Source organism: Ambystoma mexicanum, chromosome 14, assembly GCF_040938575.1.
Source record: "Ambystoma mexicanum isolate Mex_15411 chromosome 14, UKY_AmexF1_1, whole genome shotgun sequence".
In the NCBI taxonomy this organism is placed as follows: Eukaryota; Metazoa; Chordata; class Amphibia; order Caudata; family Ambystomatidae; genus Ambystoma; species Ambystoma mexicanum.
In genome coordinates, this window is record NC_090940.1 from 629,356,412 (window position 1) to 629,372,932 (window position 16,521).

Consider the following 16,521-nt stretch of genomic DNA (forward strand, 5'->3'; position numbering starts at 1 on the left):
TTTGGGGTTTATTTTTTTTCGCCTGCTAAGAATGAGACTCTTTTTCTCCCACTCTTAGACATGATTTGAGATATCCTTTGACTTCGTAATGTGTTTTATGGGCTATGGGGTCTTTTACTCCATAGAGCTTCATGTGTGTTTGGTATGTGTGGTACACAGCACCCTCAGTGCAGTAACGCAGGTGTGTCATATTGACCCTCCAACATAGACTCCATACCCTGGGACTGACTACTGTCTCCCAGGGCATGTAAATTCACCATTGACTTTACTAGTCTTAAATTGTGAACAGAACCAGTACAAACCATCATATTGTGGAAGTACTGTTAGGGGTAATTAGATTACCCCTGGGTCTGTTTTTCGAGGGGGCACTGTGCAGTCCCCCCTCGTCGAGTTTCTGGCTGGTGGCAGTGGTTACCACGCAAAATATTCCACCGGAATATTTCCTATGGGATTTTCCCATTCATTTTAAACGCACCACTTTTTTGGTGCAAGGTTAAAGATACCGCTGGGTTATTTATTTAATATTTATTCCCCGGTTGGGTCTTTTTGCCAGGACTCAGTTTTAAAATGGCGTTTGTGTTCGCCTCTGTAACTCCAACCTAAGTCGAGCCTTTTGTTCCACTTTTTGGCGGGCTTCTGCAAAGAAGCCACCAAAAGTGGTGCCACTCTGTCTGGGTCTACAGGATGTGTGGGAGGGGGGTTTAGGCACCCTGGACTGAGTTGCCCCGGCAACTCAAGTCGCACTCTTATGTGATTGGCCCAGTGGTGAGCCGCATGTTTGAGTCACAGCTAGGACTGATGAATGGGGGTTTTCTGCATAAAAGCAGGGCTTTGGGGACTGGAACTTCAGAAGTCGCCACAGGACCAAAGAATCCGAAGAGGGAGAAGCTGTGCAGACCTGCAATGACGACACCACCGGTGGAGCCCTGCTGAACCGTCTCACCACTTCCCAACGACAGAGAAGATCTTCATCCCGGAGAGTCTTCTTCTTCTGAACTGGTGGGGATAACCAGTTTGCCCTCTTTTCGCCTTCCTGGATCATCTTGTGGTCGAATCGCCGGTGCCAAGCACCACGGCGGCCGGATAGCCATGCTTCACCACTACCGCGAATAAAAGGGTAGTACATTTTAACCGGGAAACTCTGCGGCTGGTTTCTTCCCTGGCAGTGCAACGACCTCCAGCTTTCCTCCACGTCGAGATCTTCTCTTCCCCTGGACGAAGCACCGACTTGCAACCGCTGCCAGGAACAACTGACCCCGCTGGAGCTTTCTCACCATTTCAGGTACTGTGTCCCGCGTGGTCTCCATGGCAACAGACTGTTCAAGGTGTCCCGTAAATCCTTGACTTTCTATCCTGGGGTGACTTGGGACCTGCTAACTTTTTCTGAACTGATCCAACCCTTTCTGAACTATCTGCAACAACTCTTTAAAGTACTATTCAACTGTGTGATCTTGGACACATTCCGCCTTGCTCTCTCCAAGAGTGGGCCTGGCCTAGGACTTTCTTGCTCCTCGGTAGATTCTGCCTTTTCTGACTTGCTCTGGTTCTCTTAAAGTGTTGGTATTGTGTATTTTCCTAATTCTGCCTTTTTCCCCTCCCTTTTTAACTAACTTATTGGAGTGTCATCTTAGGTTAAGCGCTCACCTCTGTCTGAAAATAAGTGGTGTTTTAACTAAGACTTGTTCAATAAGTAATCAGGGATGTATATATATTGATAGTGACTACGTTTGAACTTGCTTGCATTATTAGTGTTAGTGTATCTTCACAAGTGTGTTTTAAATAAATAATTATATACTTTGATACCCAAGGTCTGGTCAGTGTTTGCTTGTGTTACTGTTTCTCTGTACCTATTTTGTATACTCTATATACTGTCTAACTCTTCTTGAAAGAAGTCTGGCTGCTCAGCCACAGCTACCAGGTAAATCTGGGTGGTACAGACTGCTACCAATTGGGTTTACTGCCAACACCTGTAGTTCTAAGCCTTTTGAAGTGGTCCCTAAGGGAACTGCACAGGTTTCTGCCTAACACCGGCAGAGGCCTCATGACAATCCACCAGGGAATCTCTCTTTTGAAGAGTCCGTAGGTTGCGCAAAAGATACAATCCCTGCTGGAGAAAGGGGCCATAGATCTGGTGCCTGTAGCGGACAGGAACAAGGGATGGTAGTCCCCTTAATTTTTTAATTCAAAGAAAGACTGGGGGATTGAGACCCATCATGGACTTGCGTGGTTTGAACAAGCTCCTCAGGAAGGACAAGTTCAAGATGGTTACTTTTTCTCAAGTCCTCCAGGCCCTTCAACTCAAGGACTGGTTGGTGTCTCTCGACCTCAAGGACGCTTACTTTCATGTGCCGATCCATCCCAAGCACAAGAAGTACCTGAGGTTCGTGGTTGCGACTCGCACTTTCAGTTTTGGGTCCTGCCGTTCGGATTGACCTCCGCCCCGAGGGTTTTCACCAAGCTCATGGTGGTGGTGGTAGCATATCTCGGGAAAGGGGGGGGATTCGCGTCTACCCCTACCTGGACGATTAGTTGATCAGGGCGCGCTCTCCCGAGCAAGTCCTGGATCATCTGTCCGTCACCTGCCACTCCCTTCACATGCTGGGCTTCTCCCTCAACTTAAAGAAGTCCCACTTGACGCCAACTCAGAGGCTCCAGTACAGTGCTCGACACGTCCCTGGGGCAGTGTTTCCCTCCCCAGGTGAGGGCTCAGCACATTCTGCAGATGGTGCACAAGTTTCAACATGCCCAGAGTCTCCCGGCGTTCGAGTTCTTGAGGTTGCTCGGCCTCATGGCATCCTGCATTCTTCTGGTGCCAGAGGCCAGGTTGCGGATGAGATCTCTGCAATGGGCCCTCAAGATGCAGTGGTCAAGGTCCTCCGGCAGGATGTCGGACCCCGTACAGGTGCCTGGTTGGGATTTGAACCTTGTTCTAAAATTCCTAATGGGTGCTCCATTTGAGCCTTTACATTCTTGTCCTTTGAGACTGTCAACCCTTAAAACTGTGTTTTTAGTTGCAGTCACCTTCCGCTCGCAGAGTGAGTGAGTTGCAGGCACTTTCTGTTAAGCCACCCTTCCCGGTGTTTCATAAGGACAAGGTTGTCCTTAGAGTTCGGCCTTCCTTTCTTCCGAAGGTTGTCTCGGAATTTCATTTAAGCCAGAAGGTCATTCTTCCGGCCTTTTATCCTCCTCTGCATCCTGGTAAGGAAGAGGAGAGGCTCCATAGGTTGGATCCTAGAAGAGCTTTAAGTTTCTACATTTCCCGCATGTCCCGGTTCAGAGTGGATGATCAGCTCTTTATAGGTTACGCTGGAAGGCGTTTGGGACAATCTGTGACTAAGCAGACTTTGTCTAGATGGATTATCTTGGCAATTTCTGAATGTTACCGCTTGATGGGTAAAGACCCTCCGGTAGGCTTACAGGCCCATTCTACTAGGGGTATGGCTGCCTCTACTGCCCTGCAGAGGGGTGTTCCTATTTGTAACATCTGTGAAGCAGCCACATAGGCTTCGTTTCTTACTTTTGTAAGACACTACTGCCTAGATTCTATCCATGGGCAGGATCTGGCCTTTGGCAAGGCGGTCCTTTACGATGCAATTTAATTGGCCATGCTAAATGTCTATATTCTAAATTCTTTTCCCTCCTCCATACGTTGGTACTGCTTTGGGAGTCTGTCAGATATGGAATACCTCGGAGGACCCAATCCCCTCGAAGAACAAGTTACTTTCATACCTGGTAACGTTCTTTCGATGGGATGGTCCAACGACGCATTCCATATCGCTCTCTCCCTGCCTGCCCTGCTACAGAATGTCTTATGCGATTGCAGCTTACGTTTCCGCAAGGCTTTCTGTGGAAATACTGGCAGAAGATTGGTGCCACACATTCTGGGGAAAAAACTATAACTGAGGCTACGGGCGTCGTGCGTGTCCTACTTATAACATCCAGTGACGTCGGCTCGACGGAGGCCCTCGACGCAGCACGCAGACGCCAAAAGATTTTCCGAAGCAGCACAGCTGTGGTGATTACTGTCATAGATATGGAATATGTCGTCGGACCATCCCATCGAAAGAAAGTTACCAGGTAAGAAAGTAACTTGTTCATCTGGGTGTCGGCTAGCTTACTGGGCGGGGTAGAGTGTGTTGAGACTGGCCCCATGGGAATCGCCGACCACAAGGTGGTGCAGATGAATATGCGGCTCGGTAGGCGTAGGCCGGGGGTTTGGAGCTGGCACTTTCCCAGGGATCTCCTGGGGGACAAGGTGATTAGGGAGGAGATAGGTAATAACATCAAAGTCTACTTCGAAAGAAATCATGATATGGACACGAGTCTCAGCACAAGGTGGGATGCGTTCAAAGCCACTCTGAGAGGGGAACTCATTGCCCTAAAGGCAGAGAGGAATAAACAATTGCGGTTGTTGGAGACCCAGCTGGAGGTGGAGGCTGCGAGGGTTAGGCTCAAGGGGGACCCCTCAAAGAAACCCTGTAGGGAGTACAGGTTGGCAGAGGGGCAGCTGAGAATCCTGAGGACCAAGAAAGCAGAAGGGGCGATGTTAAAGGTCAGACAGAAGTTCTACGCTAAGGCCAACAAGGCGGACTCGCTTTTAGCGCGCCTTCTGAGGGGTAGCAGGGAACGAAATACGATTGCAGCCTTGAAGGATGAATGGGGGGAGAGGCTCACCAGAACTGAGGAAATCCGGGATCGGCTAACCGGGTTTTATGAAGCCCTGTACACATCTCAGGGCCCAGCAACTCGGCTACAGAAGAACTTGGTGTAAAGCGCTCTATAAATAAATAAATCAATCAATCAACTTCTTGGGTACCCTGCCCCTTCCGCGTCTTTCCGGGGAAGTGGTGGGGGAGATCTGGGACGGGCCATCACAGAGGATGAGGTGCGGGCTGTCATTACGTCGCTCCCTAGCAATAAAGCTCTGGGCCCTGACTGTTTCCGGGTCTCCTTTTACAAAACCTATTCCGCCATACTGGTCCCACACCTGACTCAACTTTTCAACTCATTTGACTGCTCGGCCAGTATTACTCCTTCTACGGAGGAGGCCAAAATCACACTCTTACACAAGATGGGCAAGAACCCAGAGGAGTGTACCTTCTATAGGCCAATTGCTCTCATAAATTTGGATGCAAAAATTTGCACCAAAAGTTTGGCGAAGCGATTTGGAGGTACACCTTCCTGAGCTGGTCCACCAGGACCAGACTGTGTTCGTATGGGGATGGCAAACGGCCGATGACATTAGGCGAGTCACCCACTTGGTCGAGAAGATGCAGTAGACCCCCACTCCGGAGATTCTTTTAGCCTTGGATGCCGAGAAGGCGTTTGACTGGATGGAGTGGTTCTTTCTGTTTCTGGTCATGGAATGAATGGGTATAGGCAAAAAGTTCATTGACATGGTTCGGGCGAATTACCGAGCTCCCACCTCACGGTTACTTATAAATGGCGTGATGTCCTGGCCCTTCAGGCTCGGACGCGGTATGAAGCAGGGGTGCCCTCTTTCCCCACTCCTGTATGCCCTATATCTAGAGCCCCTACTCGTGGCGATACGGGAGGCGGAAGATATCCAGGGAATTCCGTTTGGGGGGATTCAGCATAAGGTGGCGGCTTTCGCCGACGACGTGCTTGTTACTCTGACGATCCCTGGGGAGTCCATAGAGGCGTGTATGGCACTATTGTCCAACTTTGGGTAAATTTCCGGCCTGCGGGTGAACGTGCATAAGTCCAAAATAATTAATCTGTCGCTGTAGGGCGAAGAGTAGTGGAGTCCAGGTGGGATACGGTATCTGGGGGTCAGGGTCCCCCCCTCAGCTGTCGGGTTGGTACGGTGCGAATTACATCCCTACCCTTGCGTCAATTAAAAAAGATCTCAGGAAGTGGAGCTCTCTAAAGATATCGTGGTTGGGAAAAGGTGCAGTGATCAAGATGTTGGTTCTCCCACGATTGCTCTACCTCTTCCAGGCGGTTCCGTTGCCCGTCCCCACATCCTTCTTCAAGGAATTGGTCAAGGCAGTGAAGGAATTCATCTGGGAGGTCAGGATGCCACGCTTGGCGAAACGGCTATTGATAACATCCAAGGGGATGGGGGGCCTAGCCCTTCCGGACTTTTGGCGCTACTACGAGGTGCCGCAGCTCAGGGTAATCCGAGAGTGGTTCTCAGCGGAATACAATAAACAATGGGCCAAGATGGATAGAGCGGTAGCCCAACATCATCTGGGAGAGGTACTATGGCTCCTATGTAGGTTGAGACTGGCTCATTTGTATTTGAGTAACATAACTAAGGGGCTGTTGGATATTTGGGACAGGGCGGTGGAGAAATTGGGCATCACTACCTTTCCATCGCCGTTCACCCCCATATTTAACATTGGAGACTTCGCCCCTGGGCTGGAAAAGAGGGCTTTCCGGAAATGGGAGAACGGGGGAGGGGGGGTGTAGGGTCATTAGAGACCTTTTTCGAGGACAGGAGGTGAAATCCTTTGAAGACTGTAAACGGGGTTCAGGGTAGGCGAGGGGGAACGGCTTAGATACTTCCAGATCAGGCAATGGATGTTGTCTAGGAAGGTCCAGAGGGCGGCAACGCGGGGCCTGACACAGTTTGAACGATTCCTGCTGACGCATGACTGGTCCAGGGGGCTCATTTCAGTCCTTTATAAGCTTCTGGGGAATGCTGGCCCTACCACGAAGTGGCCGTATATGTCTAGGTGGGAGGGGCCCCTGGGGTTGGGGATGGAGCAGGAGGACTGGGAGAGGCTTTGGAAACTGATCCTGAAAGTGGCTAAGGCTGCCCAGCTACAGGAGGCCTGGTACAAGTATCTATTGGGCTGGCATTATACCCCGGCGTGCCTTCGGGCAATTTTCCCAACAACATCCGGGGCATGTTGGAGAGGTTGTGGAGGGGAGGGCACAGAAGGTCATATTTGGTGGGATTACCCTAGTATTGGCCCTTTTTGGAGGAGTATTTCTCATGCGCTGGATCAGGCGTTTGGAGAAGGCACGAGTCAAGACCCTTGCAAGATCCTGGCGGGGAGGTGGAGGGAGCTGGGGAGCTGGGGAGGAGGGGAGGATCTCGCAAGGTAAAGGTAATCTTCATTTTGGCAGCAATGGCTCTCCTTGCCCAAAGGTGGAAGAGCCCCATGATCCCAGCGGAGCAGGATTGGTTGAGGAAACTGTGGGAGATCGTCTCGTTGGAGTGGGTTACGTTAGCGGTTAATGACAATTTGAGCCGCTTTGCGGCGGAATGGGGAGAATCTTTGGACTACTTAAAGGGAGAGTTCCGGGAGCAGTGGCGACCCCACAGACTGAGACACCTGGACTTGCATGCCTAATCGCCGGAAGGGAAGGGGATGGAGGGGGAGGGTCAGGGGTGCTAAGCCCTCCTTGGGGGGGGGGAATAGGGAGGGTGGCGGGGTTAATTGTTGGGGGTTGCTGTTTCTTACCATTGTTAAAACAATAAAGGGAAGTTTCAACAAACAAAAAAAAAGACGAGCGTTTGCGACTGGGAGCATGCATAAAGATGACACAGGGTGATGGGTGCCTCCGCATGTCATATGCCACATTTGATTTTTGTCAATTACAGTGTTACTTTACACCATGCCCCAGTCCGGACCTCTTCACAGGAACATCCCACAAATCTGTAAGAAAGGGGTCTATGGACTTATGGTACAGTTGTCACTACATTAACTTGCGCTATTTTTGTGCTTTCTTTTTCTACCATAGCAGCAGAGCATGGAGGCCACAAGCATGAATATAGCTCTCTGGAAACAACTCCGAGCTGTGAGCATCGGCTCCCATGCGGCAGTCCAAACTTCTCAAACTCAGACTTGTTTTCATGCACCACAAGCCTAATGAGCAGCAGTTTAGACCAATTAAGCACGGATTCCCCTGATCAAGACAGTGTTTACAGCGCAGAGTCTCACGGCTTTATGCCACAGGCGAATGGCTCTGGTGTGTTCAGTGTGCTAAAGTCTCCCGAATCTGTGACTCAGCTGGAGGATGAAAGTGGTGGGTTAAAGACAGACACAACATCCCCACCACTGCGTGTGGGTCCGACACCTAAAGACAATTTGTCATCCATGAGACTAAAATCCACCAGCACTCACGACTCTTGTCTTGACACTTTGGTAGCTTCTGGAGAGTATGAAAAAACAGAATTGAGACCAGAGATCATCTTTGAGAAAAATGGTGCAGTGTTGAACTTCCATGAGAAAAAGGATCATATTTTGCTATGCAATCAGGGTGACTTTTCAGGAGCCATGAAAGATCTTGGTACTAGCAGTCTAGTTTTGGAAAAGAACTTGATAAACAAACCAAGTGCTAAAAGCAGTGGCAAGGAGCAGCGCTCTTGTTTGATTAGCACAGTTCTAGTGAATATATCTGAACATTCCATGCCAGGCCACGTTGTAGAAGTTCAACATCTTGGTAGCAGCCCTCTTAGCCAGTCCCACATGCAATTGACTGCTAAGTCCAAAGGTTTTGACACAGCTGCAGATGGGGCAGCCAATGCTTTTAACAGGAAACTGGAGGAAGCTGGCCATGCCTCCTCAAGTGATGAAGAAGATATCTATGGCCGCAGAGTGCCCCACTCCTCTTCGGAAGCTAGCGTGGCAGAGCTCAGCGCCACTATCTCGTCTCAGGATATCAGCAGGATGAGCCAAGAGGAAATGTTTCTGAGATCTGATCAGGTAAGAGTTTAAACATTAAAGTGTTCCTTTTTGTATAGACTTCTTTGAATATTGATAGCAAAGGTGACCAGAGGAAGTGCTATGAAATGGCACATAGTTCAGCTTCATTGCGTACATTGTCCAGTTTCTGAAAATGAGATCACATACATGGCTCTTGACCCAGACATTAGTAATCATCCACTTTCACCAATTTGGGGAGTTGCATGTCAAATGCTATGTCCTTTTCAGGAGCTGGCATGGCCTGCGTAGCACTTCCACCGAAACACATTGATAGCCCATTTCAAATCTCATTGATGCTTCGACAAAGTGAATGATGGATCATAGAGGTTACTCCACAGACAATTTGTATTCATGAACAGAAACAATACATCTTGGCTTACTCTTACATTTGACTGTCTTTGAATGATTTCTTTCTGTCTCTCTTAATATAAATATAGTTAAATGGAGCTTTTGGACTGGTTAATGATTGTTATTGGGCAGTTGTTATTGAAAAGGTGTACATGGGTCAGCATTTTAAATTGTGATGTTTAGCTTTTTTCTCGTTTGCGAGAGAATTGACTGCATGATCCAAAATACATTGGTATTTAAATTGTCCTTTTGTATGCCAAACTTCCAGCCCACATGAGCATATCAATTGATGAGAAAAGGCACAGAAGGCTCCTTCTTGACCTTCTAGTGTAACATTTGCCAAGTACCAGGCATGAAGTGCTTGACCCTTTTACTTCACAAAATAACTAGGCCCTTAAAGTCGCAGAAGTGGAACGCAACCCTTCACTATCTATGCACTGTGTGCCTTGCATGCCCTCACATTCTGCTCCGTCACATACACCTGCGAGAGTACCAGAGCCTTGAACTCGTTTTTTCATGTTGCTTTCAAAAGAAGATTGACAATTATATTTGAACTGTCGTTCATTTACAATAGTCTTTTCTTTTTTCTTGAATGTTGTTGTACCAGGCTTTAAGGAGAGCATATTCTGCCTATAATGTTGAGTGTGTCGGTGTTGTGCAGGTTTTTGATACACCACCTAACGTGTATGATAAAAGGGCAGTCTGCTTCCTTTGTCTCCAGCTTTAGCCATGCTTCCCATCTACTGTTGCCTCCTTCAGTCTTGTCTGCAGCCGTTATGATTTACTTTACCCACTGCAGACGACTATGGTTTCACTAGACTCTGTTGGGGAATATATCAGTATGATGGTCCTGAGCCAGCCGCCTCATCAGGCTAACTAGACCAGGGAAGTGCACTCTTTTGGATAGAATTTCACTACTGTCTGCACTGGCTAGGATTGATGGGAGATGTAGTCTAAAACATGTGTGGGCCAGTGATCACAGACACCAGGGAGACAGACCATCACCTGGGCACTGGGTGGCTCATGTAATCCATTTGATCTATCCTTTCCAACAAGTGTTTGCACATGTTGAGACCCTAGAGTTGCCTTACGAGACATCAAGTTCCATCGCTGCACCCTCTGATAATTCATCCCTGCAGTATTTTTAACTTGTCAGCGTTTAGTCCCAAGATCTGGAAGTGGGTAGTGAGCTGAGCTTTCAAGGATGTGTGTGCACTGATGATCCGCCTTTTTTGTCTGCTCACAAAGACCTTTCGCTAGTAACTCAGTGGTCTTCACTGGTCTCAACAGCATTGCATGGGCCCAGTTAATTATGGAGGGCAGCAAATGTCGTTATATTAAGATCAAACTGCAAAGACTGTGACCTTCCCTGTGTGCACCACCATACATTCTTATTACTGCTTGATTGTTTATGGTCAATTGGGCATCTTTGGTGAGTAGGCTAACCAGTGTGCCTGTCAGCAAGGAATTCTTAAACTTCTGTAAGGAAGGCATGGTATCAAAGCAATACAGACACAAGTGATCACAATTCAAGGGTATTTTTTAAACTGTACAATGGGTGCAATAAGCGCCTAATCTAAACCTAAATCTAAGCAGGGAGCTAGCTACGACCACCAAATAATAATACTGTCCAAGTGGAGTCTATTCAAATAAAAAGTGCCTATACTAAAAGGAAACTCTTGCCAATCCTACCGCTATGCTACAAAATAGTGTGGGATGATGTTCACAAGAAAAGAAAGAAGTGTTCACAAAATGATAAGTCGGGATGTTAAGGCTCGGGTCTCTCTTCTCCATGTTTTTAGCCCAGGACAAGGCGTGACTCTTGAGCACGGCACACTGCTGGGATTCGAGATTACACTGCCTGTTCTCAATATCGGGGCCTTCTGTACCCAAGTCTCTTTCATGTAAAGTCTCTTGCTTTAGAGGGCCTGATGTGCTATAAACAACAAAACAAAAGTTATTTCTACTAATCTTCTAGTGGGGGGATTACTCTTCACCCTTGGATCCCCCTCAGCCAGGGTCTGATCCTTCTCTCAACGTTGGCCTCCCGCATTCGGGCTCAGACAAACAATTCACTATGGACATCCCTCAGTCGGGTTCACGTTTGTCGTCACAATGTTCACAGGAGTATTATTCTTCAACTTAATTTGCAGGCATCCCTCAGCCGGGTTCACATTTACCAAAATAACACTGTTCACTTAATTTTCTCACAATGCGGGATTAAGTTCCCTTAGCTTTCTCCTGGCCTCCCTCCGTCAGGTTCACATTGCCATTTTAACACAGTTCAAAAAGAAAGTCATTCTAGACCCCATAGGTTCTTCCCATACCTATGTCTGGGTCTCATCCCCAGTCAGGCTTTCCCTTAAGCCCCCAGTCAGGTTTCACAGTTCCATTATCACATAAGGTTCCCCTCTGTCTGGCTCAAACCTTTCTCAGTGGCTCTTATATCTTGGCTTCCCTCTGTCAAGACTTTTGAGTGGGCAAATACTTTTATGGGAACCCCAGCCTGACCACTCTGACCATTATTCTGCTCTTATCATTCCTTTGTATGATTCCCTTAGCCAGACTCGAGCTGTACTGGTTTTCATGTTCACCCCAATTCCTCTTGGGACTTGTAGTTGCTTTATATTTACTCGGGTTTCCCTTTCTCGCACTCGATTATGCCTTCTGCTTCATTCCCCCTGTTCCAGCCACCCTTAAGGCTTACCGGGTTGCTCTCTTCAGCCGTCATGAGACTTACTCAGTTAGAGTGGAGCTGGTGGGTACCTCCCTGGGCCAAGGGGCAGTTCTGGTAGGAGATCAGGGTCTCGACAACTGCCCCTCCTGCACCTGGACTTCTTTCACATGCCCAGGGGAAGAAAGCTTTGCAATAAACATGACCAGCAGGCTGCAATCTGCCTTCTTTAGCCCTAGGGACGTAAGGCTGCTTAGCTGTGCTGTAGCCCCACACAGGTACTTGCTCAGCACCCCGCCCTTCCTCCACCTCTGGGCCCTCTCCACAGCTTCCTCTGCTCCCTCCTGCATCTTGTTGTGCTTGGGTCTGTGGTAGGGATCCTCTACCGGACTCAGCATTGCAGCCTCCCTCCTCTGCCCCCAAGAGCAACTTCCTTCTCTCTCTTTGCAGGCCCCTTTTGAAGCACTTGTGTGGTTATTAACAGGCTGCAAGTGTGTGTTCGTTAGTGTGACAAAAAGGCGGTTCTCCATAGGAGTCAATGGCCCTGGTATTCCCATGGGTAAACCTCATTCCTCCTTGTTGCTCTTTGTCTCCTTCCGCGTTCCCCATGCCCCCTTCCCACCATTTCCACCCTTTCACCTCCCCTTCCCCCCCCCTTTTCCCCTTTCCCCTCGTAAAAAAGGGATACCGCATCTCACCCGAGGGCGTTCCTTCCAAGGGCCCCTTGCGCAGGTGCTCCACCCTTGCTTGTCCGCCCCCTAGGGTCTGGATCGAAGCGCGATGGCCCTCCCCTGGCCACCTGAACAAAGGATCCTTGGGGCCTACCAGTGAGAACACTCAGGTTTCTCACACTTCCCAATTATCTCAGCAAAACCCTTTGTTAGCCTTTTGCCTTACCCAGTCCCATTGCTGCTGTCTTCTCTTTTCCCTTGCTTAATCAACTGCTGATTTTAAGGCTGCTGATAAACTGAAGACAGCAGGCAGCAGAGGAATGTGCTGGCTGCGACTTGATTCAGGTGGCTGATCTAGTAGTAGGTTGTCATTTATATGTCATTACAACATTACACAATTGAAATTTCAAGCATTGGAAGTCATCCACGTGCACAATTCACAACAGAATACAAAAAAGAAAAGAGCCCAACGCAAACCATTTTGGATAGACACACTGAATTCTCTTTCACCAAACGGGATGAATGAGGACTGGGACCTAAATTGTTTCCTGTGAATAAGATGAAGCACCGTTGATGAACTAGGACTACTTATTGTTACAGACACCATTTACATTTAAATGAGAAAGGAGAATGCCTGGCCATTCTGCTTGAAGTTTCATCCACACTCCAAGAGCTCTTTGGCGCAAGGTCATTTTCCTCTGAAGTGTTAGTGTGTCTTCTCCATGGGCCATGGGGGAATAATACACCAGAAGACCATGTTATGGCAAGGTTTTAGGATCCGTTTTACCCTTTAGATCAGCATATTTAAGATAGTATTTCAAGCTTTTGATATGCACGTGATGATTAGTATCTTGTCAGTAGGTTCATATTATGTCGCAGTCTTACAGCGAACGTAGGCCCTTTAACATTAGAACGCCTCATAAATCGATAAAAGTATCTTACTAGATCACCAGAGATTGTTCCATATGTCACAGCCTCACAGCATAGTAATTATCAAAGAGATAGAATATAAAACAACAATGAACAGTTTGTGGGTATCTAAAATAGGAACACAAAACCTTTTCAAAACATTATACCGGTACTCTTATCTTGAAAAAATAGATAAAGTACTATCAGATTATACCAAAAAATATGATTTATTTCAAAAACAGAAAGGAACCCTAAAAACATCAACAACGCTAAAACGTATTGGATACAATTGAATTATACAAATTTCATAAAAAATACTTTCAGACAAATACATTGACACCAAAATAGCAGCTTATCACAACATCTCAGAAACAATGTATCACATAAAACATATATATTCCCAACATGTAGCATGTGTCAGTTCTTTGTGCCTATATTTGGCTGAACCTTCTTCAGGGGAAAAAACTTCTTTGCATGTAAAATTCTTCCAGCATTGTGTATTAGGGGTCCAACACATCCACCAACGGATGTAATGTATAAGCTGGAAAAAGAAAAACAAAACCCTCAGTTCCTAATAGTACCATTTACCCAAACAAATTACCAACTCCACCACTACAATCAGACCTAAGCCCAAGAAGTGATAGGAGATACAAGCCCGTCACCATGACAGATTCTACAGAGATCTACATAAGATGCCCCTATTAGACAAAATAATTACCACCAAAGTAATTACGCAGAAGAGCCAATATTCACTACTAATCACGCTGTACATCAAATGGTAAATTAGCCCAACCACTAACATAGAGGTCGTTATCATCAAATGTGGTGAATCAATCACCCAGGGTTAAAAGAGGTTGGGGGCAAGCTACACCAGCAGAAACAGCAGAAGAAAACACCAAATGTGCGTGAACATCTTGAAAGTACCTGAAAAGCCGTCGTAAAGGACACTACACAGCTCCGCGTGTACAAATACACTGTAGATATCAGCAGCATCTGCCTCGATACCAGAGGTGAACCGTAGTACACTACGGCCCACTGGAAAGTTAACCAGCAAGGGTTACCTGAAACAACAATATAACCCATTCAATACATGGCCCATGTACTCAAGAAAAATTTCAAACACACTCAAATGGCACTATATACGTGGGTATGATTCAATTTTAAGTGTAACAACTATGTAAAAAATATGTACAAAAAATGCTCGGTGCTCTCGCGAAGACATCTTGTGCCGTACGTACGCAAGTAAGGTTACATCTCTGTAAAAAACACTTGGTGCCCTCGCATAGCCATCTTGTGCCTTACCATATACAAAAGCGGACACATCCCGCGAAGCATTTGCTCAAAGCGTACTTACTCCAATTCAGCTCGAAAAAGTGACCTCGGGCACCCGTAGTCTCCTTAAGGAACGATCCGAAAACCCAGCGTTTAAGCTTGCACACTTCCTGGAGTGGCAACGATACAAACAAAGGACTCAAAAAGGAGTAACGACGCCACATTGCAAGTAAAAATGGCGGAAAGCACCAAACTGCGGTGTAATCTAGTAGAAACAGGCACCCTATGGTTACACAATGTTGCATGAATCACCTCATTAGTTGACGCCCCCTTCTGGATACCATAACGTTGTTGTAATTAAATGGAAGTTTATTCAAGAACATTACCTTTTAAGTGTTTTTGAAACAAGCAATTAGACAGTTCAACATTTTAAGTACACATATTACCCTGTATTCAACATATACAGACAGTCTCTAATTTGGAAAAAAATACAGCTATATTTGGGCCTATTTTTTAGGATAGTGTTAATGGGGGTTTTCTCTGTGAATACTTATTTGAATTCCTTGTTTGAGGGTCAGTGTGGTCTCATAGGTTTACAATCATATGGGTTATTAGAGAGATGGTATTTTAAGTTTACACTGCAGAAGCACCAATCATAGGGTACGAAAAGATGGCTACCTCATCGGAGAAATGCTTGGCCTATAGTGAGGACTATGTGAAAAAACTATTAGATTCCCTCTCTGTATTGTCAACTGTAGAGGGTAACACCACTAGCAGTGACCAATGGGATGAGTCAGTTCAATTGAGGAAACGGCTAATACGCACAGAATTACATGGTGCTATTATGCTAGAATACCTCAAAACACAATCACTCCCCCAAGGTTTAATAGTGAGGAATGAACCACGTTTGTTCCTAGATAACAAAGTTTCAAATCAAGTGGAGCTATATCTCTAATAAATGTGGACGCGATTGGCTTGTGTTAATTATTGACACAGCCAATGAGATTTCCAAAAAAATAGAGATAGATATCAATAAGGTCCAAGAAGAAATCAAAAAAGATATGGACTTGGAAGCTTTCAAAGCCAAACTGGAGCAACATTTGATTGATTTCAAGAATGACACAACATTGGAACGAGTAAAAAGGATGAAGAAGGATTCAGACAATTATAGTCATGAAAAGGCTTTTCCATATGTTGTGGAGGGCCATAAATTTGGTAACCCCACCCAGGCCCATAGTAACACCAGAAGGGTACGGTTTCGAGATACGTCCTATAGCTCGAGTGATGAAAGTATGGGCTCAGATGGTACTGACATTCATCAGAATACTAATCGGGGTAGAGTTAGAGGCCAAAGGGGCTCTAATCGCCAAAGACGACAGATGCCTTTTTTAGGGCAGGGTCTGAATCGAGGGAACTGGGACAACCAGGTTCGGACAAGGAGCATGGTAAGGAATCAATGGTGATGAACCTATCTAATCATATGTTGACTCCCGATGAAGAGAACATCCTGCACAAAGGGTTGAATTATGTTATCACTAAAAAGCATGACCCGTTTGTATTTAGAACTGAATTCCACGCGTTCATGCGAAAGGTTTGATTAAATGAATTCTTCAAGGAGGGCTATGAATATGCTAATCAAAATCTTAGTGGTTTACGTAATCCTTCAACCTTCTGTGCTCCGACTTACTCGTTCAGCCCGGAATCTATTGTTTTTGAAAGACAGGTACTGAAAGAAATATTGAAATTAGAGACTAGGGAGAAATCTCACAACTCTAATTTTAGTAGCACCTAATGCACACTGATCACCAGATTAGCCAAAGATGATAATGTTATCATAAGACAGGCAGACAAGGGTGGTGCAATTGTACTACTTAATCGTGTGGATTATGTGAATGAGTGTAAAAGACTCCTGGCGGATGGCAATAGCTATACTTCTTTACAGTGTGATCCCATGACAGAATTGATT

General features: G+C 46.5%; 1 protein-coding gene across 3 annotated transcripts in view; it reads left to right on the top strand.

Moving 5' to 3' along the window:
- The window catches only part of TECPR2 (tectonin beta-propeller repeat containing 2), an 879,235-nt gene that overhangs the window by 235,947 nt on the left and 626,767 nt on the right, over positions 1-16,521 (top strand). For 2 of the 3 annotated variants that reach the window (XM_069638097.1, XM_069638098.1), the window contains one exon: positions 7,717-8,681. In XM_069638097.1, coding sequence (XP_069494198.1) covers positions 7,717-8,681 — 965 coding nt within the window. The remainder of the gene's footprint in view (positions 1-7,716; positions 8,682-16,521) is intronic. The other variant, XM_069638099.1, reaches the window with a different exon arrangement.